Source organism: Myxine glutinosa, chromosome 2 (assembly GCF_964187855.1).
Source record: "Myxine glutinosa chromosome 2, kmMyxGlut1.1, whole genome shotgun sequence".
Classification (NCBI taxonomy): Eukaryota; Metazoa; Chordata; class Myxini; order Myxiniformes; family Myxinidae; genus Myxine; species Myxine glutinosa.
In genome coordinates this window covers 182,461,604-182,487,681 of record NC_136262.1, presented here as the reverse complement: position 1 = coordinate 182,487,681, position 26,078 = coordinate 182,461,604, and the positions used below count along the sequence as shown (strand labels likewise).

At 42.4% G+C, this 26,078-nt stretch overlaps 1 protein-coding gene across 5 annotated transcripts in view; it reads right to left on the bottom strand.

The window, feature by feature from the left end:
• DYSF (dysferlin) overlaps nt 1-26,078 on the bottom strand; it is a 221,820-nt gene that overhangs the window by 60,543 nt on the left and 135,199 nt on the right. For 3 of the 5 annotated variants that reach the window (XM_078772024.1, XM_078772026.1, XM_078772022.1), the window contains exons 27-38: nt 24,203-24,305; nt 21,142-21,284; nt 20,009-20,179; nt 19,536-19,629; nt 15,808-15,885; nt 13,610-13,791; nt 12,479-12,637; nt 11,345-11,374; nt 10,874-10,936; nt 7,909-8,010; nt 4,306-4,467; nt 3,612-3,765 (exon numbers count right to left, since the gene is read on the bottom strand). In XM_078772024.1, coding sequence (XP_078628150.1) covers nt 3,612-3,765; nt 4,306-4,467; nt 7,909-8,010; nt 10,874-10,936; nt 11,345-11,374; nt 12,479-12,637; nt 13,610-13,791; nt 15,808-15,885; nt 19,536-19,629; nt 20,009-20,179; nt 21,142-21,284; nt 24,203-24,305 — 1,441 coding nt within the window. The remainder of the gene's footprint in view (nt 1-3,611; nt 3,766-4,305; nt 4,468-7,908; nt 8,011-10,873; nt 10,937-11,344; nt 11,375-12,478; nt 12,638-13,609; nt 13,792-15,807; nt 15,886-19,535; nt 19,630-20,008; nt 20,180-21,141; nt 21,285-24,202; nt 24,306-26,078) is intronic. The other 2 variants (XM_078772023.1, XM_078772025.1) reach the window with 1 other exon arrangement.

Sequence of the window (26,078 nt, the reverse complement as noted above, 5' to 3'; positions counted from 1 at the left end):
CTAATAGGTCTAAAGGATCCAAAAGCAGAAGTTTCTATCCCTCGTTGCAACTTGTGATGTGGAGCGAATGGTATACAAAAAAAACAAAAATGATTTATTTTGAGTTTTTTTCTTCAATCAAGTGGTTAAAAACATGGACAATTAACGACACATCTTGTCAAGGATAACTTCCCACTCACGGCGAGAGCGTTAGACCCTCTGTGATAACGCGTGACAAACAGACCTTCTGTCTCTTTATATATGCTTGGGAGATACCCGTGCTACGCACGGGTGGGAGGCCAGAAACAAACAGGCAATGCAGATATGGCGAATGCTAAAGCATGAAACCAATAAATTCCACATTCCTGTAGCACCTTCAGTCGCACGTCAGACATGGACAGCAAGTTCGTGAAGGACTTCCATGAAAAACGTACCCGTTTGACGTTCACGTATATAAACATCGATCGTGGGACCATGGCGAATCTGCATATGGCGATCCGCGAAGTTCACGTTCAGAAAGTAGAAACCATTACGGCATGTCGTCATTCACTTGAACTCGATATCTTTTTTAATTCCAAACAACGTAACTCCAATCACAAATTAATCACAAAATAAACTTTTAACAACATTGTTAATGTTTCCTTCATTGTAAAAACTACCAAATAAACAGTTAAAAGGATTTTGAGCCGATAGCTGTTACGGCCTTGGCAAGATCGATGGAGACAGCGATCTGTTAGCGTATTCACTGCCCAAATAGCTATGTGGAATTCTCTTATGTCGAGATTAAATGTCGTTTGAACTTTGGCCGAGGTCATTATTTACTTTTAATGATGCTTATATACGAATGATGTTTAATGATGTTTATATTGGTTTTGGGTCGTCCTTTCCGCATATCTCGTGGGATTGTGAATTGGAGAGACGGCCGTGATGGCGGCGAGGGGGTTGGAATTCTCTCAAGCAGGGATTCAACCCGTGTCCTTATAAAAGGTCTTTGTCCGAGTTGTCCGAGGTTGCAGAGTCCGATCGGTGCAGCCGTGCAGCGATCGGTGCAGCCGTTTTTGCGGCACCCGGGAAAACATCGTCACAATGGAAACATCGTCACAATGAACATTATGCGAACGCGAATGTTATGCGGGAGTCCAAACCAGAGAATGCTGGAGATCAAAGCTGAAATTGGAAAAACTAAATAGCCTATTTTACTCCTGGAGATCCCAGAATTATCCACCCAAAATATCGTTGCGATCGGTTCAGCCGATTTTACGGTACCTTCGAATGGACAGACAGACGGACAGACGGACAGACATTTGGTGAATTATAGTAAGACTATATAGATTATTGACTGATACGAGTAGAGTTGATCAGTGATCTCTTGGATATCAAGTGAATGAGGTATTAATGCATCATCATTATCATAAGCGGAAAGCAGCCATCATCTGGATATGTAGATATTAGAAAAATTGGGCACTAGTTTTATGGATGCACAGAGCAGAAATATACATTGAGAACTACAACAAAGTACAACTTTAGGGAAGCAAGAAGGCAGTGCTCAACAGGTGAAATGGACAGATTTAGCCGAACAAAAAAAAACCTAACGGACAATGAAGAAACTTTAAAACCATCCATGGCAAAAGAGTAAAGTTGTCATGAAGCCCAGGAGACCACAGAAGAGCGTAGACAGTAGCACATCGAAGGTGATTGGCGTACAAAGTGGACCCCTTAACATATAACATTGATGTAATAACATTATATCCATTATTCGATGGGTGGGGGAGGGAAGGGGGGGAGGAGGGGAGGCAGGTGGAAGGGAAGGGGAAGGGAAGAGACCTGAGGAAGTCCACAATTGTAACCATCCAAAGCAAGGTCTGTTATTACCCTGGCCAGAGGAGAGGGTATTGCATTTGAGTCCGTCTATCTGTTTGTTTGTTTTTTACTTGGCAAAAAAATAAATAAATAATTTTTTGACAAGTATGTTGATCACTCCGGTTTGTGTGTTTGTTTGTCTGTCTGTACGCTCACTTATACTTGCCGAGAGGTCACAATTTTAAAACGATCTTCACGAAAATTCACCACATAAGGTAGAGTTCGTGGTCCGACAAAATCCTATACATTTTTGAGATCAAAAGGTCATAAGGTCAACATAGGCCAAAGGTCACCAACTTATTTTTTAATTTCTAAAATCCTCAATTTTCAACTGATTGACTTGAAATTTGAATAGGATTTACATATCAGCTAACTGAATTCAACCACCAACTATTTTGGAGATAAACATAAGCCAAAAGGTCAACAGCGGCCAAAAGGTCAACAACCGTTTCAAATCTCTAAAATCCTCAATTTTCATCCGATTGACTTGTAATCTGAATAGGATTTGCATATCAGTCAACTGCATTCAACCACCAACTATTTTTGAGGTCAACATAGGCTAAAAGGTCAGCATAGGCCAAGTTTATAAAATGGTCAATTTTCATCCAATCAACTTAAAATTTGAAGACGATTTGCATATCAGGGCACATAATTCAACTACCAATTATTTGTGAGGTCAAAAGGATGCTCTACCAAGTGACATTCTACTTTGTTCTCTTTTTCCAAGTGTCGCTCCATGAGTGATTTGTCTGTCTGTGTTTGTTTGTTTGTTTGTCTGTCCGCACAGAATAAATATGATTTTCTCTGCAACCATTGTTCCAATTGACAGGAATTTTTCACCTTACGTACACCTCCACCTGTATAATTTTTCAATGATAATTATGACTTTGTAGGTCACGTGGTACGGGTGCCAACTTGGAAAAAACAAAAAACTTTGCAACTCCATATCTCCAAAAGCGCTGCATAGAAAAAAATCGAGACATGGCTCATTGTAAAAATCTCTCCATGTGGAATAACATAATTATGTTAATGATGCTGTCATATGTGCCCCCATTATGATATAATAATTGGACAAGTACAAAACTTCATTTGTCTGCAATCTCTGATTGCTCTTTCTAGTTTACTCTTGAAAAATTACTGAAGTGGCACCTTGTGCAATTGTTGAATGCTGGCACATGGAAATGCACGTCCAAGCAGTCACGCATACGGAAACGCACCTCCAAGCAGTCAGGCATACAGAAACGCACCTCCAAGCAGTCAGGCATACGGAAACGCACCTCCAAGCAGTCAGGCATACGGAAACGCACCTCCAAGCAGTCAGGCATACAGAAACGCACCTCCAAGCAGCCAGGCACACAGCAACGCGCCTCCAAGCAGCCAGGCACACAGCAACGCGCCTCCAAGCAGCCAGGCACACAGCAACGCGCCTCCAAGCAGCCAGGCACACAGCAACGCGCCTCCAAGCAGCCAGGCACACAGCAACGCGCCTCCAAGCAGCCAGGCACACAGCAACGCGCCTCCAAGCAGTCAGGCACACAGCAACGCGCCTCCAAGCAGTCAGGCATAAAGCAACACATATTCAAGCAGCCAGGCACACAGCAACGCGCCTCCAAGCAGTCAGGCATAAAGCAACACATATCCAAGCAGTTAGTCATCTAGCAATACATGGCTGAGCAGTCAGGCACATGGCAACACATGTCCAAGCAATCAGGCATATGGCAATGCACGTCCAAGCAATAAGGTACACAAAAATAAAGATGAAAGTAGCATACCAGACAAGCTTTCACGAGAGGCTTCTGGATCACGCATGAAGTCATGCAGGTCATATATGGTGAGTTGGCCCACTACAGGTTGCCTTCCAAATGGACGGTTATCGAGGACCTTGATGACCAATGGTGGTGTGTACAGAGGGTCATCAGGCATGTACTAGAGGTAAGATCCAAGAGTAACAAACATCAGGGATAACAGCCATTTCTGGTGAGCAGTACAGTGTGATGTACATTTGCTGCAATTGCCCCTTCAATTATAATCTTTGTTCATGGCAAGGTGGATGTTTCTGCAAATCAATGACCTTTCAGCAGTGTTACAAACTAATTTCAGGAACTTCATATTGCATAGTCTGTCACAGTACAAGATACAATTACCCAACAATTAAATTATTACATTTGTATACAAATACAAGTGTGACAGCCTTGAGAACTACATTGAACTCCTTCCATACTTTGTGAAAGACTCCGTACAATAAATTAATTAATTAATGTGTTAGCTATTACAAGATAGAGAAAAGAGACAACAATCATGCCTTAAATAAGAACCGAACCAAGTCCAGTTTTGCCTCAAAGGCTTTTGCTTAAATATTCAGGGTCGATATATTTTATGCATTTGCACAACAAACAGCAAACCAAAATGTCATAAATATAATGAGGTAGAGCATAAACCTCAAGCTTATGCAAACCATGTGCCCACCACGTCCAAAAGAAGAACAGGCGATTTAAAGTTTGGGTTCTTCTTCGTGTTAGGAATGATTGCGGACGAGATGCTCTTGTCTCCACATTCCAAAAGCACGTTGGGCGACGTCACCGAGGCAAGTTTGAAACTCTTCAGGTTCCTTAAGCCCCAAGCCAGCATCTGCAATCCGGGGAGGAGATGTAGGGGAAGGTGGTGAACAAGATGTGCAGCAGTGTTGGAAACCTGACGTGCTTTTTTGATAGCTGTCTACCTTACGAAACAAGCTGTCTTGTGAACAATTCTATTCAACAGCAAGGTTATATTTACATTTGTCATAACAATCATACTTGTAAATGTCCTTCAATCCCAATAACACCCTGGTCTTGATTGAGGACGTTGAACAAATGGATGTTTTAAGGAAGATGGTTAAAATATGTAAATTTGAAATTCAAAATAAACAATAACTAGAAAGCATCTGAAAAGGCAAATTCCATCAATGGCCGCTTCGTTTTCAGAATTCTTCCTTCTTCCACATGTGAAACATGAAAACAGCGAAAACAAAAACCCCAAATGGACGATTTTAGGTGACCCAGACCTTTGACCGTTTGATCTAAAAAACAACAAAAAACAATTGGCTTCCAGCTTTTGATTGGTGAACCAATTCAGTGACAATATGCAAATTCTTAAAATTTCAGGTTAATTAGATGAAAGTTGACGATTTTATGCATTGACCTTTTGACCAAATTATGAATTTCTCTTCTCCATGTTCTCATAATAAAGCTTTGGTGAAAATTTTATGACAAAAGCTTAAATGGTTAAAAAAAAGTTACGGCCCAGACAGACTGATTGCAAAACCCCATATCTCCCATTACGCAGCTAAAAATGGAGACATCACGTTGTGTTTGCAAGAGAAACTATTCCACCAACATTTTCTACCGACGTTTTGTATTCCACCGATGGACCAGATCTGCACCCGGACTTGAACCAAAATCTAATCTTCCTGTTCTTGTCACCTACTCAACTCATCAACAAGTTTAGTCATAATCCATCTACAACTTTCTGAAATATAATGCTATACATCGTTTTTGGCCCTATCACTCAATGGTGAATCACTTGAAAAATACTTTTTTTTTCATATCTGCATCCATATCTTCACCAAATTCAAATCAATTCACCGTTAAGACACCAAACCTGTCCACCAAATTGTCCGAATATGTGAATAACTTTTTTGAGATATCCTGCTCAGACAGACAGACAAACAAGGGTGAAAACAAAACCCTCGTCCACCTTCGGTGGCAGAGTAAATGAATGAGATTATAATTCCTGAGAGTATTTTGAGACAAATTATTCTGTGAAATTTGGAATCAGGAAACTATCCTGAAAGATTGGCACCATACTGTATTTTTGGAAAGATATGGAAGCACAACAATGCACAGCATTTGTAGAAGAATTACCCTCCTTTCAGTTGTTACCTTCTTTGCCTTGACACTCCTAAACAAAAACACTGAACATCAATGTCGAGCTTAAGGTGAATTATCAGATTTTTTTTTAGAATTCAGAGGTGGCTGGCAGGAGATGCGTTAGCACCAACCCTGTTCTGATGACTCCAAGCACTGTGGAGTCAACCTCAGAAATGGCAAGACCTTCACAGACTTTGACAATGTTGATGTCATACTCCTGGAGGAGGCCATATATATTATAATCTCACCCTTAAATGACTTCAGCAGACATGCAGCCACTATGTCTGGAAGTTATATGGCCTAATACGAAGATCCATTCGCTCAGTCATGAAACCCCAGCACCTGAAATAGCCATTGACGATGCACACTCTAGATACAGGAACTGAGTATGAATACTTCAGATCCAGAATAACATGCTCATGGAGAATCTATGCCCGAATTATGTCGCAGTACTACTCTCTGCCAGTCAACATTTTCCTCACTTACGACAAAATGGAAGTCTCCTGTGAAACAACACCTAAAAATACAGCTGTATGGAGCACTTGCAGTCCAAATTTTATGCAACAGGTGCAAAACTTGCCATATTTATTAACCAGCAGGGAAGAAGGAAGGGTCATCAAGGCCACCCATGAATAAGGTGGAAGGACACCCTCAAACCGCTACTCTATCATCTGGGTCTCATGCGAGACGAGGCTGTATGACAGCAGTAGAGAGGAGTGCATGGACATCTCATGTCTGCATTACATTACAACCATTTGGTGTTGGCTTAGCGGTTAGTGCGGCTTGGGATCCTCGGATCCTGGGTTCGAATCCTGGTCGATCGCTGAATTAACACCAGGGGGGTTGCCTCAGCCTGTCATCCTTCCGAGGTCGGCAAATTGAGTACCAGCTTGCTGGGATGAATGATCCCGGTGTGTACCCAGATTTAGAATAGGTACACCGTATCCCTGCGCATCGTAAGAGCGTGACCAAGGGTTGGCGTCAGGAAGGGCATCCGGCAATAAAAACATTGCCTCAAACAGGGAACCATGATTGTCATGGGGCCCGCAAGGCTAACCCCCACTCTAGCGGGGAAAATGGCCTTAAAACGATCATTCATTCATTCATTCATTCAGTGACATGCCTGATGATTGAAGATTATGGTAATGATAAAATAAGAAAAGGTAAATAGATCCTTTTGGTTAAATGCATCTTCCGCGTTTTGTGGTTGAAGTAGCAACACCACCCGAGCACAAGTCAACTGAGAAATTGACTTGAGGAAGTAAATGTACAAAACTTAAGATGGCCGATCCCAAATTAGCTGCATGCTCTCGACCAAGACCATGGCATTGTTTTTGCAGCTTTTTGCAAGCAGCCATGTTTGAGATTATGCTACTTACATTAAGTTACCAATGCATCATCAGCTCGTGCTCATATTATATATGCATGAGTGGGTTTAAGAACAAAATGTGAAGGGGCACAAAATGTGAAGGTGCATTAGCCCCTAATTATTCAATTCCAAACGAACATCCTCGTGGAGATTTCAGTGGCCAGCACATGGTGGCTATGCTATTGATGCACATCCTCCCCAACCCCCCACCCCTCCTCCGAGGACAGCTGTATCTTATTTGTCAATGGAACTGGACCACAAAGACAGTTTAAAAAACTACAGAAGGCAAAATGAGAGGAAGTTTGTCTTTAAAGGCAATGGAAACTATTCATTTAGACATTATATCATTCATCTTCTCCAATTTAACATCACAAATCACCAGTTTGGTTTTAGACCAGGTCTCGGCACGCTGCTTGTCCCAGCCCAGCAAGGTAGACACTCAACCTCAAACAGGGAATCAGAGCAGTTTCTTGATACATGTCATGTGGTTGACTCCATTTGGTATTTCTTTTCCTTCCCCAGCTTACATCTTTTTGCATTTGTGGTCATCTTCTCATGATCTGACAGATATCCTCCATATGCGGAAGTGGCATGTTACTCTATGTCTATGGTAACCTAGTTCTCTTCCCCTTATCGATACAAAAAAAACCCCATCACCCTTGCTACAATCCGCATGGCAACAACGGCATTGAGGGACAACATTACACTTTATAGCCCAATTTAAAGCTACAAAGGAGTAGAATATGAAATCTGGTGGGAAAGGAAAACATTTGCAGTGTTGAGAGATTGTACCTCGATTCGCATGCGATGGAGCACTGGTTTAATGCCTTGTGGGACCATGTAGAGGTTTGGAGCCAATAGAGGTGGAAGATATGGTAGGTCTACTTCCTTCATCTGCAAAGAGAGAAGAAAAACAAACTGAATACCCCACAAAGTGAAAAAGTACATGCTTATGACATGCACAAGTATATCAGAGTGCGTTTTTGTTCATGATAGCATTAATTACACAAGGGACAAGGTTTAATAAATTATGGATCAACAGCAGATCATTTGGTCCAATCTCAACCAAACACGTCAATGAAAATGAAAAGTCTACCTTGAATTAAGTGTGCGCACCATTCCAGACTATTCTGTTGTGGGTAATATTTGATTACCTTCCCCAGAAATCAAAAAGGAAAACATCTCCCAAATGCCACCTTCAAATTGCTCACATGGTTGTGTGCATCACCATAGTCCTGACAGGATGGTGCAAAGGAAGCAGTGACCTCTGACTTAGAGTCCGGTTTCAATTCTGACCTTGACTACAAACTGACCAATTGTGATGCAATGTCTTGACTGTGAAACAACAGTGTGCCATCCCTCAGATGGACATCAAGCCAGGTGTCCCATCTGCTGGGATTAGCTGGTAGTCGTTAAATATCCTATGGTGTCATTCATCAGAACAGAGGATTTTCCAGAGCATCAGAGAAGTTGTCGATGTAGATAAGAAACAACAATGACTGGGCCAAATATTATATAGGGGTACTCCATGAGCCACCATTGAGAGAGGGGAGGTGAGGGTTCCAATGACAGCAACATGTTGGCTGCATGAGTGCAGGAAGTAAACTCGAACATTGACAAGATTTTAATATTTTTCAGGTTTATATAAAGACTAGCTATTCCATTTTCCTTTTTCACCATCTACAGCAGTTTCATTGTCATCTTTACTTTCTGCCATCTGAGTAGAATGAACAGAATGTTGCACAGACGGATGGATGAACAAGCACATGACTATACACACAATTACCCTGTGCAAACAAGGTAAAAAGCAGGGTTAAGCAATTGGTTCATATCCTATAAGTTCATGATCAAGAAACAACTTATTTAAATCAAATGTTCTATTTTGAACACGAATCAGAACATGAATAGGAAGACAAGTCTGTTGTTTTGCCATAACTTGGCTTTGAATTTGTCCTGATCATACATGCGCAGGGAGGAGACAGAATTTTTTTGCTGTCTGCCTGTCTGGCAGTCAAACACAAAATTGAAAAATCATTCAAAACAAGAAACTTACCATTTTTAAGGATGTTACAAAGGATACAAACAGGCAAGAAGAACAAAGGCAACATGTCAGAAAGGGTGATGTATAAACACTGGGTAAAACGGTGGTTAAAAAAAACACCAGCATTTATTTATTCATACACTTTTAAACCTCCAAACCTCTATTTAAATTGAATTAATTAAATACTCAAACACTGTGCAACACAAATCACATTCTTGTCACTTTGAAGAACCATAATATATATATTGATGTAGCATGAGATGGTGTGGCATGTGAGAGTGTACAGTATCGGATTGAAGAAGCGGCCGCCGACATGGCTATGTACGATGCCGATTGACGCTGCATTCTGTGGTGATCAATAAAGCCTCCATCTCCTAAACATGGTCTTATTACAGTGTATAAGGGTGCTGCACAAGACTGCTTCAGTAGCACTCAACTTCCGGATTTGTTTTTAAACGATCTTTAAAATCATTATTTTATTAAAATAAAAGTAGTAGGACCCCGCTATTCACAGTTCCGCTATTCACGGGTTCTGCATATTCACGAGTGATAAAATGCGACTGTTTCTCCAATGGTGGAAAAGTGTCCCGCAAATTTGTGGTGGGGGGGGGGGGGGTTTCTACTCGAGGCAATGTTCCGCGAGATCGCAGTTTTTTTTTTTTCCCCTATTCACGGCCATGTTCCGCGAATCGCGAAGTTCGCGGTTTTTCAGGGGCACAAAAAAAAAATTTGCGAGCCGTTAGCTTTACATATGGTATTTATAAAACCATCGCAGATTATCGTCGACTTTGGCGGGATTTTTTTTTTTTTTTTTGGATACAAGATAGAGGCTCTTGAAAGAGCTAACATTAATCACACAAAAAGTCAAATCGACACACAAAACACAAAAAATAAGGGGAGCGGCAGACAAGATGGGGAGAGAGGGGGAAGGACACAAACACAACATTTGAAAGCAGGGACAACGGGAGAAATGTGGGAGGGCGAGGGCTTGGGGGGAGGTGGGAGAGGTATAAAACATATGAACACTGGAAGGACTTCCAGGAAAGAAGTTGGAATTTCCAAAGTGGATCTGGGGTGAAATTAGCGGGGGTAGAAAAGATCAAGGTTTTGGATGGGGGAAGATAAGATATGGTGGTGAACAGCTGTTTTGAAGACCTGGAGGGAGGAGTGGGATTGAAGAGAGTGAGGGAGTTTGTTCCAGAGGCAGGAGAAAAGGGGAATGAAAGAGTGAAGGTGAGCAGAGAGCCTAGATTTTGGCAGTTTAACCATCAGAGGGTTGCTGGCAGATCTTGTGCGACCTGGAGGAATATTTGGGGGACAGAGCACAGAGAGAGCTCCATTTGCAGATTTTGCCTCTTCGCGGTTTGGTCCTCTCTATCCGTGAATTTTCGTGACTCGGGAACCTATCCCCCTTTTTCCATTGAAACAATGCCCCGCTATTCATGGGTTTCGCTCTTCGCAGATGTTCCAGGAATGTATCCCCCATGAATAGCGGGGTATATACTTGAGGGTATATACTTGAACACTGAGTGAGGTATCATGTTCTCTGAACTATCTAGTTAATGTCTTAAGTACAAGCCGTGCATGTTTACATGGATCAAAATTGGTACATATTTTCGACTTAAGTTTTTGACAACTGAAACTTGACATCTGCGTGATAAAAGCCGAAGCCATAATAAAAACAATGATTGCATCAATAATTGTAACACTACCTACCTGGTCGTGACCAGAAAGCTGGAAGATGGGTGGCTGGAGGCCAAATGAGATGAAAGGAGAGACCTGCTCAGGGTGTGCAGTGAATCCAGAGGTAGCAATTTGAAAGAGGGAAAACAAATCGAATGAGCAAAAGTAGCAAATCAAGCATTATATGGAGAAAAAGAAAAAGCGAGAGAAAAATGAACAACTTTTAAATTGAAGTCAAACATTATCGGATAAATGGTAATTTTAGTGGATGCGGTTCAAGGGAATGAAACCACTCATCATTGATTCAAAATTAATTTAGTGTACGACAGTAAACACTTTTGTATAATAACTCTGCGGAGCAAAGCTATTAATGGTTTCCACTGATGGTACGATGACTTCATAGGATCGACTGTGGTTAAACAATGAAAAAATGCCGAGAAAGTAACACAAGGACAAGGTGGAAAAATAAAACGAGTTGAGAGGTTGATGGTGGTAGTGATCTACCTTCAAAGCAGGAACATCACAGCTGAAAGGCTGTCACGTCAAAGGTAAAGGGAAAGACAGAGGAGAGGGGGATAGAAAAAGGAGCACGAGAAAGGTGGAGTTAGGAAAAGTCTTCTTTTTTTTTTTAATTCAAGACAACATTTTCAGATAAGTTTTCAGCAACTCTCATCCTCCAAATTAGAAATTCCATCTATTTCCAGAAGCAAACCTACCAAATCATGCACCAGTGTTTGAGCTCCAATCAAGATGTCCACATTTAAGACCCTACCCTCACCAGTGTCCACAATTGAAGCCCTTCCCTCACCATTGCGTCCATGTCCCAGGCTCCCCTCTAATGATCGCCACTCCCCGCTTCCAGGCTGCATTCAAGCCCTCTATATACCTGTAGTTTCAGATGCCCCTTATGCCCATAACCACATGCTGCATTCCATTTCCAAAACCAATTACATTAATGAACAGGATTAAATAATTAAATTGATATATGTGGGAAAATTACATGCTCTATTATTAAATTACAATTACTATGCCCCCAGTGGTGTTTATAATAGAGGACATGGATTTGTCTTTCCCATTGGTAGTAAGACCCTCTAGTGTTCAGGCCGTTGATGCGCCTATGGTTGGCAGCGAGTGCCCCAGAAGCATTGATGGAAAGAGTGGCAATCGTATGTGTGGGAAAATTGCATTGTAGTCAGGGTTGCCCAGATAGCTCAGATGGCAGAGCACTGGTACGGTTTTCCAGAGGACCTGGATTCGATTCCTGGTCTGGGCATACATCAATTTAATTTCCAAAAGCTTACATGCACAGACTACCTCCATCAAGATACCTTGTGTGGAAGGCTCAGCAAATGCTCAGAGTGGGAGGCACGTGCCGTCTAACACATCATATAACACTTAAAACCTTCACATGCAAGTCAAATTCTCAGAATATAACTGCATGACAAGGAAACAAAGAGCCTGAAATAAAGAACCGGTAGATATAAAAAAACAAGGTTTGAATAGAATCATGATTTGCTCAATGGAATTATTATAAACGTGTCATACAGCCATCAAGTAATGGTGTTGGTATTGGGTGCTAGCTGCAGGGACACCAAAATGGTATATATCACTATATGTCATGTGTGTATGATGGAGAACCTTCTGGAATTGAATGAGTTCAAATGCGGAAAGCAGTTCCCCGGAGACACGGCCAGCAAGCATGATGGGATGCCATTGTAGGCACGGAACTACGCGGGCTTCAGGAGTTTGGAACACCGTTGGTTGGCACATGCAGCGGCCCAAATACTCATCAGCTCCCTGTCAACAATAGAAACAACAGACACTCAACCACTCAATCCACCATTCACCCACAATGGTTTTGTAATTAACAATTTAATCAAATTTGACACAATATCCATCTTGACATGACAAAAAGTTACAATGATAGTCTTCCATATCATCAAGCATCAACTCCAAATGCATGGTCATCACGGTTTCATGGAGAACATTTTCTGGCAGTCTCCAGTCCTGTCCAGCAGAAGTGCAATTCTTCATGCAAGAATTTGGAACTTGGCCAAAGCATGCCGGCGATAATTCGCACACGCTGCAATGCGGCAGTTTGTGATGCGATGCCTTGCCTGCGAAAAGATAATTCGACAGGTGATGGTTGGGAATTGAACCCAGACTAGACAACTTGGTTAAGTGCCTTACCTCTGCACCATCTTGTCAAGACATTCTTTCACAACTCAGTATCTATCTATAATTCCAGTAATCTCTGTACGTTTGTACGTTTGTATGTCTGTACGTCTGTACGTTTGTCTGTGACCGCTGTTTCTCGACAACTACCGGTCCGATATACTTGAAACTTGCCAGGTATATTGCTGGGGACCCGAGGATGTGCCTTTTCAAGGTTTGAAATTAATCGGACAAGTACTTACCGAGCTATGGCGATTTAGCCGTTCGCCGTTCGCTTTGCCGTTGCGAATGGACCAAACCATTCATGTAAATAGAGGGGGGGGGGGGGGGGGTTCTGTGGTCGTTCGCTTTGGCTTTGCGAATGGACCAAACCATTCATGTAAATAGAGGGGGGGGGGGGGGTTCTGTGGTCGTTGCGAATGGACCAAACCATTGTTTTTTTTTTGCAGTTTTTTTTTTTTTTGCAGTTTTTTTTTTTTTGCAAGGAACGGGCACCCACGTACGGGCACGTCCTAGCTTATATATAGTACGGGCATGCCCTAGTTAGGAAAATGTACAAAATGCAGAAGAAAAAAAAACATTTGTAAAACTTACATAGCTATCCTGGTCAAATACTTCAATCATGACGAATGGAGGACTTTCACACACGGTGCTAGGTTCTCCAAAGATCTCGACCTCATGGAAGATGAGGCTTTGGTCCCAAGTTGGATTGAGGGTACCTCGCACAGTCTCAGTCTTCTGACTTTGGTGCAGGAAGGAGACCACAGCATAGGGATCTGCAGGAGGAAGACAATGGATACTAGGATTAGCAGATGAGTAGCCAATTTTTTTGTTTCTGAACAAACAGATGGCTAATGTTTCTGATCACAGTAGAGACATCCAAGTTTAATTTGCAATCAGGATGTTACTGGGTGAGAGGTTTTGTGGCAGCTCCACGCAAGATACGACAAGACCATGCATTGGGTGGTACCCCAAGAAAATTGGCAAGGAGTTATGTCAGAGGATTAAATGGTGTGTGTTGCTTCCTTGCTTGAAGCTTGACAATTAAATAGGATAGAGCACAGACAGAAATATATATATATATATGTGTGACTGGTTGAGAAGAGTGATGGAAATGAATGTCGAAGGAAGTAGAGGACGGGGAAGACCGAGAAAGACTGGGCTAAAGATGATCGAAGAAGAAATTACACACGGGTTTATTAATCTTACACCCGAGAACTAGTCGACACAAAATCCACACCCCTTATGGCGACATGCAAACACTCTTAACCTGAATATTTACCCTGCTCACGTACATTGAGTTTTTTTTTTTGTTTGTTTTTTTTGGATACAGGATCGAGGCTCGTGACAGCTAACATTTATCACACAAACAAATCAACCAGACAAACAAAACATATAATAAGGGTAGCGGTAGACAAGATGGGGAGAGAAGAGGAAGCACAAACACAACATTTGAGAGCAGGGACATCGGGAGATCTGTGAGAGGGCTTGGGGGGAGGAGGTGTGGGAAGGGGGGTGGGGGGTGGGAGAAGTATAAAACACAATGGCTTCTTCTTCGCGTCACACGGTCCATACTAAAACCTACACATTCTGAACTTTCCTAAGGTATTCCATGCCTACCCCCACAAATGTAACAAAAAATATATATATACATATACAGTATATATACAGTATATATATATATATATATATATATATATATATATATATATATATATATATATATATATATATATATATATATATATATACTGTATATATATATCAAGGGTTTTTTGTATACATAGTCAAGGCTCATGGGAGAGCTGGTAACCAACAAGGATTCAACGAAGGTCCCCAAGGTAAGCAGCCTCCAGTGAAACTGAAAACATGGATAAAGGAAATTGGAAAACCCGATGAATAACTTCATGAGGAGGAGCGATTCAGGATTGTGTAAGCTTCAACGGGGTGTGAGACCCCATGGGATTTGTGCTTATTCCATGAATGTCAAAGTGAAGAGATTCAGGAAAGCACAGGCAAACAGCACAAGTAAATTAGACTTGCCAATGCGGATAACAAGGTGAGCACTTATTTTGCTCTTCTCCTCCAGACTCAGGATATGTGGAATTGTTTTCTTTGACCCGGTTATTGTACAAGGTGCCGTAACTAGTAGAGCAATTGTTCCTATGATCCACTTAATCATACTTGTTGCAAATAATTAGTCCAGATATTTTCCAAAGCAAGGCAAGGAGGTTCCACAATTTCCCTTTGCAAGGTTCTCTGGGCAGGCTTCTGCATCACCTGGGTCAGTTGAAAGCTCCCTCCCTCCCTCAATCTCTCTCTGGCCGTACAACAATATGCGACGACGCTTGCTTGAAGGTGTGGACTTCTGTTGAAGGTGCGATTGAAGGGGTCATTCTTCTTTCTATGGTTGCTTCCCAACCATAGAAAGAAGAATCGTAGGAGCAGCACACCCTCTGCTCGGATTCTTGAAGGAGGAAGATTCCAGTTGAGTTTAGAAATTCCCTGTTCCCCAGATCACGTTTATTTTCAACACTTTGGATAGATCAAGAATGAAACATGACAATCAAAATGTCTGGTGGGATTGATCACTGGGGTTGAAATTTGCAAATGGTGTAACAAACTTCAATAATACATTTAATCAAACTACCATAGTTGCAGTGAATGTTTTTAGTGTTATTTGAAATACCAACGGTGGTTATAGTGTTCTCGTTCCTTGGAACAAGGTGCTGTGGTGCATATTTACGATTGTGGTGTTTTGAGTAAATTTCTGCTGGGATACACAAGCACACCTGAGAAGCTGTCCTTATCCATGGCCATGAGGTCACGTGCTTGGTACACATAGCAACGCAAGTGGTATTTGAACCCTTCTGCAAAAACACACCAATCATCCCAAAGGTAGAGTACATAAAATGCATTTGTTCAGAATAGACAACTCACAGTGGTAAAGTATACACAATTCACAGTTGTACAGTATATACACAATACAGTGGTACAGTATACAAAATGTGCTCATTTCCCCAATGCATTTAGACAGCAGATTTTGTTAATATGTATTTCCTATGAAATTGAGCCTCATGGAAGAGCAAGGTAACTGAGGGGTAAAACGCAATGCACCAACAACTTGGGGGGGGGGGGGGGGGGGGGAGGGGAGGTCGGAGGGTAAGAGGTGAATAAACAACAGGCAAAGAGAAAGTGGAGGAAACAACAGATCTGAACGAGGGCAATGAGAGCATAGGACCTGGAGAAGGACAGAAACACGTCAGACCACAGCGGTGATCAATGAATCCATCCAGAGAGGCTCGTGGAGGCCAGAGGCGACAGCAGCTAGACCTGGTGTTTATCCCACAATGCATCCATTTGTGTGGACATTTGTAAATGCACGAGGATTGCTTCGACAGGGAATATGCTGGTTTGTTTGCCTTTGCAGCCTTCCTTTTGATAATCAGGGCAGGTTTTGAAACACAGCTTTGGTGTCAGCAGACATTGATCTAATTTTAAAACAATGGTTTTTTTTTTCTTTGCATACAACATCTAGGCTCATGTAAGATCGAACATTAATCACAAAAAAAAAAAAAAACGGACACCTAAAACATATAATAAAGGGAGCGGGAGACAAGATAGGGAGAGAGAGGGAAGCACACAAGTACAACAGCAGAGAACAGGGATGTCAAGAGATCTGTGGGAGAGAGAGGGCTTTGGGGGAGAACGGCTTGGGAAGGGGGAGGGGGGTGGGGGTGGGAGAGGTATAAAATACATGGACACTGCTAGGACTTCGAGGAAAGCAGTTGCTATTTCAAAAAAACAAAGATTTTACCAGACGCCACCAGGATTTGGAGGAAGGAGACAGGTTTGAGAGTTCAATCTTGAGTGTGGAGAGATAGTGCTTCCTGGCAATCCTGAGGGTAGACACACTTGTTCCGAGCTTGGTGGAAGGAACTGAGATTGCCTTCAGTTGGATTTGCCTTCCAAGGGGCAAATGCAAGTTGTTTCAGGGCAACTGCCTCACGACAAGATTCCGTGTACCATGGATGGGAGGAATGGTAAGACAACTGAAGACGAGATGGGATAAATCTGTGCATTAGAGAGAGCAGTTTGCTTTGGAAGAATTCCCAGGAAGAATTGATGTCAGAGGCAGTAGAGATGGGAGACCAGTCCAGATGATTGATGGCTGCTTGCACCCCATGCCAGTCGGCCTGAGTGAAATGCCAGACTCGTCTGCGCTGAGGAGGCTCTCTGAGAATGGCCAGAGATGTCCACTTTAACAAGCACATGATCAGAAGAACCGATTGGAGCAGAAGAAGAGAAGCAGACATTTGCAGGGAAGTTTGTCAAAACAAATCTAGAAGAGAAGATGCTCCGTTGACTGAGATCCGGGTCGGGAAATTGACAGATTGTGTCAGTCCCAATGAGTCGCAGAAGTCTTGCTGAGATGCCATGGCTTGTGAGAGATTGCAGTGGCTTCTTTAACATCTGCAATGAAAGTACAAAAGATCACCAAACAGATGGCTGAGAAATGTTGTGCCAGAGTAAATGCAATTGGGGTTGGGTGGGAGTGCCAACAAGACAATGTACATTATAGAATCAAACAAGGGTGAAGTCGATGGCACGCCATCGCAAATCCCAACATTTCCCACGAAAAGCAAATCTTAAAGATTTCAGAAAATGCCACCAGAAACGACCCAATATCAAATTTCAGTCAAAAAATAATAATAATAAAAAATCAACTTTCGCTTTTACCTGTGAACCCAAATGCCCACCCCATGGGACAAGAACCATGGGACATATGCAAAAACAAACAAATTTTGATCCCAAAACCTAGGACCCCAGGGGCAGGGCCAGAAATAATAATAATAATAATCATCATCATAATAATAATGCATGATCATTTAATATTGTCGACACACTTGACAAATAATATCAATTAAAATTAACAATATTCACACGAACCCACATGCATTTCAGAAAGGCAAACTATGACAGCAACGGTGATTATAATCTTGTGTTTGTTGAAATGTTGTGTTTTGCACAATGATTTAAAAATTTGCAACACTGGATGATTATCAGATGCGTAGATGGAGTGAATTCCAAAGAGTTGGGGCCCCCCTACTTCAAATGCTCGGTCAATATAGTAACGGGTTGAGACTTGGAACACTCAGAAGGGATTTAGCTGTAGATCTGAGCTCATTGTGTGCTGGTACATAAGGGGTGATCATGTCCATGATGTAGGCCGGGTTCATGTTTTTTTGTGCTTTATAGGTGAGCATAAAGATCTTAAAAACGATTCCATTTTTAAATGGAAAGCCAGTGGAGATTCTTAATTTGGAGCAGCAAACATTCTTGATTTGTTACCTTCGCAAAAGCGGAAGGTTATGTTTTGATCGCTGTGTATTTATTTGTATGTCTGTGTGTGTGTGTGTATGTTATTCGCATAACTCAAAAAGTATTCAACCGAATTGCATGAAATTTGGTGGGATGATTGGTTATTATACGGGACACATTTGATTAGATTTTGGGAGCAATCGGGTCAAAGGTCAAGGTCAAGGTCACGAAAAGGTCAAAATCGTATTTTTACCATAGCGCGGTCAATTTTTATTTGTCATAACTCGGTCAATTCTTATCCGATTTGCATGAAATCAGCACCAAACTGTTCACTGTTCTGTTCCCTACACTCCCATGCCAAGTACAGAACAGTAGCTGCGGCGAAGGTATGCGCTCTACCGAGTGCCCGTTCTAGTTCTTTCTTGGTTTCGTTAGTTGAAGATCCACGATTGCACCAAGGTTTCCTGCACGGGAGACACGTCAACATCGCCAACCGCCAGGGTCAGCGTACGAGGAACTTTGAGGAGAAATGGATGATTTCAATCTTAGAATCATTTAATGCAACTTTGTTTTGGGTCACGCAAAGCTCATCAGCGATGCGTGCATCGAGTCGATCCAGCAAGACCTCACGTTCAAATGCTATGAACAGAATCAGCTGTGTGTCATCTGCTTAAATCATTGATTATATCAAACTCCTCCATGGATGCTTCACAGTGTTCGATGATTTCAAATGATAGGTCTTCACTTACTTGCTGATTGAGCTCGTCTTGAAGACGTCTGCTCTTCTGTTCGAAGAAATCACCAAAGGAGTTGGCTCACAGTCGAAGACACTCATTGGGGTAGAATCATTTTTGGGGCTGGTGAAGTTAAAGGTTTTACCACTCGAAAAAGACTGTTGGTCACAGATGGCAATCTTTCCCAGAAAATAATCGGCCTTTGAACGATGAAGTCGTTTATTGTATGCCTTACATTGACTTTGGTGGATCGTATGAGCCCGAAGACCTGGCTTACAGCGGTTCTTTGGGTGTCCCATTTTGGTGGTGAATGCGATACCACAGTGCCTTACAAAGGGATATACAACAACCAAATATATTGAGACCAGAGAAATCATTTTATATCCATTAATTTTGAGTCTCATACACAGCACAGGTCCTGAAGTGACAATAGTCCAAGAGACGCAAACCTCAAGAGCTTGTACCTTCAAATATGCAGGAAATGGTCGGTGCATTTACTCCAAGAACATTGGAAGAGCTCTTTGAATCTCCATCTCCATCTCCATCCATCTCTCCAACCTGGCAGGATGACCCCAAATATCAATTACAGAAAATAAAAATTGTTAATGTTCACATCACATCATACATGCAATCTAAAGAACAGTTTATCTGTGAAAAAGGTTAATTTTTAAAATGACAGAATTCATTCCCTCTATCATTCCACACAGATTCCCAAGTCCCCATACATTTAAACCCTTACTCCATCATTCCCTTTTGCCTCAAATCGTTTAAAATCACCCTCCCTTTTCTCATGCATATATATATTTCTCAAACACCTGTTAACCAATAATTACTGAAAGGTTCTCAGCAATACGATTTTATTCATCGATATATTTGATACGACATATCCCATGACACATCAGGCTGACATTGGGAATGACAGTTCCATATTTTGTACCAATGCTCCCTCCAGCTGGAAAATTGCTGCTGCACCAGTCTTCTTATTCGGCTGCAAACGTCTGCGCCAACGTCGTCTGCGGAAGGCGTCCGTTTTCTTTGCAGTGAGGTGATACCTCCAGCCAAACAGGGAGGCATATTCCCAGCCCGCACCTTGGTCCAAACATTCGACCTAATACAACGGTGTAAAAATAAAGCAGATAAACAGAGGAAGCATCTTGGTGTGTTGCAATACACAAAAATAAGGTAACAGACGGAAAAGATGAAAATGTATACAAGGGCCAGATATGCAAATAAATACGAGTAGATTGACATAGGTAAGGGCATTTAAAGAAGGAAGAGGTAGAGCACGAAGGAAGGAATGAAGGTAGCGGGACAACTCAAGAAAAAAACAAACAAAAAAAAAACAAGAGGAATAAATAAATAAATAAATAAAAGGTCAAGATGAACTTCACAAATCTCTTGCACATCAAGCTGATGGAGCATGAGCAGACATCTGTTGCGTGATGTGTTTTTAGTCTCATGGAGGAGCTCGCACTCAGATTGCATTCAGGACAAGGACAAACGGAGGAATCGCTCTATTCCCTCAAAAACAAATGAAATGGACAAGGTACCACACTGCATGGGATGCCATCATGGAGCACGCCTTCCGATGACAAAACAAACAGGCCTATCGGAATATTATATGTCTGAATGAGATTTCCTTATGCCGTCAAATTGGAAACCAAGGCTAGATGAACATGATAAAGCAATTCGATTGGGAAGGTGACAGTCAGCCACAGCATGCCTATGCCTGCAATCCGACCACCAATCTGACTTGTGGAGCACAAGAAAAACCGTCACCCGAGGCAGATTCCACTCTTTCCTGTTTGGTTTCAATTTGGTAGAATCGAATTTAGATGATTTGGTTGTTTGGCTCAGTTTCTTAGCATATCAGGTGAGCACAACCAACTGTACAGTTCAATTATTCCACCGCAAGCACGTTGTGCCTCTTTGGACCCTTTGGCCTGCCTATGAAAGCGAAACTACCACAATTGATCTTTCACTTCACTGTGTTTGAAGCAGTTTACAAGCAGTTTGGCTGTAGCATAGTGCAGCATTAGAAAGTGTGCTGCACATTCCTCAGCCTCTCACCTTGGGTAATGTTCCCATTGCTTGAGGGTCACGCCGTCGGGTACGAACCCAGCGTCGCCTGCGGTTTGTGTGGTACATCTTTTCTGCTGGCCACCAGCTATGTGGTCGGTTGTCCGGTGGGATTATTACTCCATACTCCCAACCTAATTAGACAGATGAAAATTTCCTTAATTTCAAGAGCTACTCTATCAAAGTATATAAAATTCCGATTTTCCTTCAAAAACAGTCCAAATATATATTTTTTAAAGGAACAATAAAGCACCAAATAAAACCACAAGTACGAGGACACTCCCTTTTCAATTGTTGAAATTACCCGTGTGTCATTTGTGTACAACAATATATACAGATGCGACAAGTCTGCCTGCTCGGTTTTAGATTGAAGTGTGTGTCTGTGTGCCCGTGCGCCTCTGTGCGAGTGTGCGCCTCTGTGCGAGTGTGCGCCTCTGTGCGAGTGTGCGCCTCTGTGCGTGCATGTGTCTCCATAACTCCAAAACCATAAAACCGAGGCTGCCCCAAACTTGCATGCACAGTTCTCAAACTCCAAGGGAGTGCATGAATGAAAAGTGTTTGAGTGTGTTTAAACCCCCCTTTTGAAGAACATTTAGGGGGTGCTCATCACAAAATTATATATATACATACATATATATATATATATATATATATATATATATATATATATATATATATATATATATATATATATATATATATATATGTATATATATATAAATATATATATATATATATATGTATATATATATAAATATATATATATATATATATATGTATATATATATAAATATATATATATATATATATGTATATATATATATATATATATATATATATATATATATATATATATAGTTGCGGTTTTGAGAACCCCTCACTTGTAAATACTGGTAAATAATAACTCTTGTAAATATCCCAGCATTTAATAAGGTCGCACCCATAGTTAGTCCACAAGCAACACGTAGGACACCATAGGACATTCAGTTATTTCCTTAATATGTGTTTCAGATAAGGCTGTGTTCCCAATAGTTGAATCTGCATTGTATTAATTAAATAAGATAGGCCCCATTCCGTTCATTTTGCACTCTCTCTCTCTAAATTGGTTACGCGGCCTTGCCAGCAGCGTTCGCTGCATTGAGCCTTCGCTGCCTTAAGTGCTCACCCCGGCCGCCATTAAGCACGCGGTCAAGCTGGAGAAGAAGTGGGCGGAGCGCCAAGAACGAGGCGTGGCCCTGTCAACGAACCAACCAGGGCTGAGGTGAGCTTACTGGTGGGCGTGGCGCGGCTTGATCTCTAAGCGCACTATATAAGCGCACGCGCCAAGCCCTTTGACGGACTGCACGGGGACGGCCGATTGTGTAAGGACTGCGCAGGGAGCGATCGATTGTCACTGACTTCTTTCAGCAGGCTCCGGTTTGAAAGGCGCTTTATGAAATGAGTGATTGAGAGAGAGAGAGAGTGGTGCACATATTACGTACGCAGCAGTCCAGCCCTCGCATATGCAAAGGTCCTGTCGCACGCCAATGACACGCAAAGCTGCCGGCCGTTCTTCGCCGCGGACCTGGAGCCGGACTCGAGTGGACCGGAGCCGGATCCCATCGCCTGGACCATCTGCTTGGACCTTCCTCCCCTACCCATCACCATACCGTGTAAGTCTGTTTGTCCTGGGGTTAAGTAAGACTGTATAGATAAGCTTGCTCTGTGTCCTGCTTCTTCTTCTTCTTGTACATTCTTCCCTTTCGTTTCCTCTTCTTTGGTTGTTGTAATAAATCCTTTGTTCTTCCTTACCTTTTGGTTTCCTCTCCATTCAATCGTCTTTGTCCTTTCTCTCCATTGAGTACCTGTGGCACGATTTGGGAAACCGCTCAGGATCGGGTTTAGTCCTTTGTTAATGGCTCGGGCTTCGGATTGCTAAACCGCTCGGCAATTTCCATCTTGTCCGCGGTCCGAGCAGGAGTTATCTCCGTGCTTTGTGGTCGGATTGGCACTCAGGTATTTGGGACTCCATTGACCAATCACCCTGGCCAATCTCGACCGGAAAGGAGCGTTATAATTTCCAGGATTGGGGGACGGCCAGCTTAAAAGACAAGGGGATTAACCCCCACCCCCCCCCCCCCTTGGTAAGGGGGAGCGCCGACCCCGAATCCGCAACTATATATATATATATATATATATATATATATATATATATATATATATATATATATGCCTTTCCAAAATGGTGGTGCACCATCCTGGTCAGCCCTCTGTTACATCACTGGGTTCTTAAGCCACCATTTTGTTTTGGCCTATTCAAACGTGCCTTGCCTTGGAACCACGACGGCCTCTCACGGATATTTAAAGCATATAATCAAAATTTGGATAAAGATTTGAGGATTGGATCCCACACAATAAATAAATATCGAAATCTGGAGTGAGACAATGAAAAATGTGAGACATCACCTCCCCTCCTCTCCTCTCACGCTGCCTTCCTTTCCACTCCTCTCCTCTCCCCTCCTCTCCTCTCCTCTCCTCTCCCCTCTCCTCTCCTCCCCCCCCCTTCCCCACCCCCTCATGCTGAATGAGAGAACTAGATAATTTGTTCATGAGACTCGTTCACCAAACCTCAATGATGAAAACTCTGGGAGCCAATATAATGTCTCCCAATGCCAAACGTACCGGCATTCAGATGTCAGACAAGCATCAGGACAGGACATTCAGCCTTGCATTCCATGGAATACCAAAGAATAGCATTTGCAGAACCGTTTAACAGTGTGGTTCAATGTGCTGATAGACTATGGCCATGAAATGTGTTAATTGAAAAGATACCCTTGAAGTTTTATGACCGAAATTAGTGGGATGTGCTGGAATGTCAATTACAGGCTCAATAATTATAATCACAAACTCTGAAAGAAAAAGAATGAACGACTCAAAGAACTAAACCAAGAAAACCAATGATCCATTTCTGGTTCATACTTTATATGGCTGAACACCAAAGCTTGCTATGCATTGCCAATAAAATTGCATGTCCTATGACTCCTATATTTAAGCAACAAAATCAAACAGAGACCACTCTCGTCAACTGCTCGTTTGATGTCCACTGTCCAGTCTTCCTCCACAAGCCAGTCTGGTGGACACTCGATCTCGGTACGGGGTGGAAGTGGTTGACCACTCTGCGAACAAAAATAAACGAATAGGTGTCAACATGATAGGTATCACTTTACACCACAATAACACGAGGTCACAAAAGACAGAACATGCCAATAATTCACCAACCGAGTTAGACTGTTACGACACTATAATTATCCACCATGCAGTTCACATCGAATCCCGTGAATGTATACTTTCTCACACACTTGAATTAGAGCAACATAATGCAGATTTTCTTGGTATACAAAATTCGAGGTTCAAAAAAGCAAGATGACAAAGGGTAAAATAGTAAATAGCTACAGTGAGTAGGGCCAGAGTTGGGGTGAGGATAGAGGGATAGAGAGAGAGCGAGAGAGAGCGAGAGAGAGTGAGAGAGTGAGAGAGAGAGAGAGAGAGAGAGAGAGAGAGAGAGAGAGAGAGAGAGAACGAGAGAGAGCGAGAGAGAGCGAGAGAGAGCGAGAGAGCGAGAGAGAGCGAGAGAGCGAGAGAGAGCGAGAGAGAGCGAGAGAGAGCGAGAGAGCGAGAGAGCGAGAGAGCGAGAGAGCGAGAGAGAGCGAGAGAGAGAGAGAGCGAGAGAGAGAGAGAGAGCGAGAGAGAATACTTCAACCTGCAAGTAAGGTTGAGTTAATGGGGATGATAGACAAGATGGTGGGTAGGTACGGGTGATAACACCACATGCTTGAAGCCCTGGATGGAAGATTGCAATCAAACCATCTGGAAGACATTTACACAAACGGGAAAGCTAGAAAAGAGGGTAAATGGACAGTTGGCCTGGGGTTTGAGAGTTTAATAACAAGGGAGTTACTGCAAGAATGCATGCTTTCTAGAGGGGCTGTGGAGGGTCAGAGGATTAAGAGGAAGCCAGATAGGAGGGGCAGCAAAAATAAAAGCACTAACCACTTCACCACATGAGAACAGCAGGCCTTCTACTTTGGCATCATGGGAGATGCCAATGATGTCAAGCAAGTTTGATTCCAGAGAATCTAGGAGACAGATGTAAGGCTGGAATGCCAGCCAATAGCAGAGAGCTCATGACTGGATTTGTAGACCAGCGTTGTAATATTGTTGGCCGAACAAGTCATGGCTGATGTTGAGACCGATACGTTCAAGCGACAAGTGGATAATGCAGTGGATAAACATTTAAATAGACTGCTTGGTTCATTTAGTGACAACACGTGAGTAGAGGTGAGTAGCGATTTGGGATTTTGAGTTTCACCAGAAGGGGTGGACCACATGCGTCCTGCAGAGACTTGGGGAGGGGAGGGGGTGAAAGGCACAGAAAGGAGGCAGAAGACAGAGAACACCATCCTATCTGTAATGCGAAAGAAAGCGAGGCCCATAGACTCGGCTTCAGCGCAGGAGATTCCAATGATTTTGAAGGCCTCAATGTCCACAGCATCAAGCTGGGCAAGGTGCGCCCGTCCAGAGGAGAGAGCGGTATTCCATCAAGCTGTGGATTAAGGCCTTGTAGGTGGATAAGAGTTCAGTCAAGGAGACACTTCGCATGAAGGATTCCGTCTGTGATTGGCTTTGGAAGGTTCGATCTTTGAAGGAGCAAAATTCCACATTTCCTGATTTGATTTGAAAATTGTTTGGAACATGCAGGTAAAGGAAATGCAACTCCTCCCTGCCCTCCCTACCCTCCCCCACCCCAATCACCTTGATATGCATGGCAATGTATGTAATGCATCTGTTGAGGTATTTTGTGAACAGGCAAGTGTAGGCCAGATATAACGGATATAAAGTAGAGGTTACATGTCCCACGGATCGAGTTCCTAGTTTCTTGACCTTCAAGA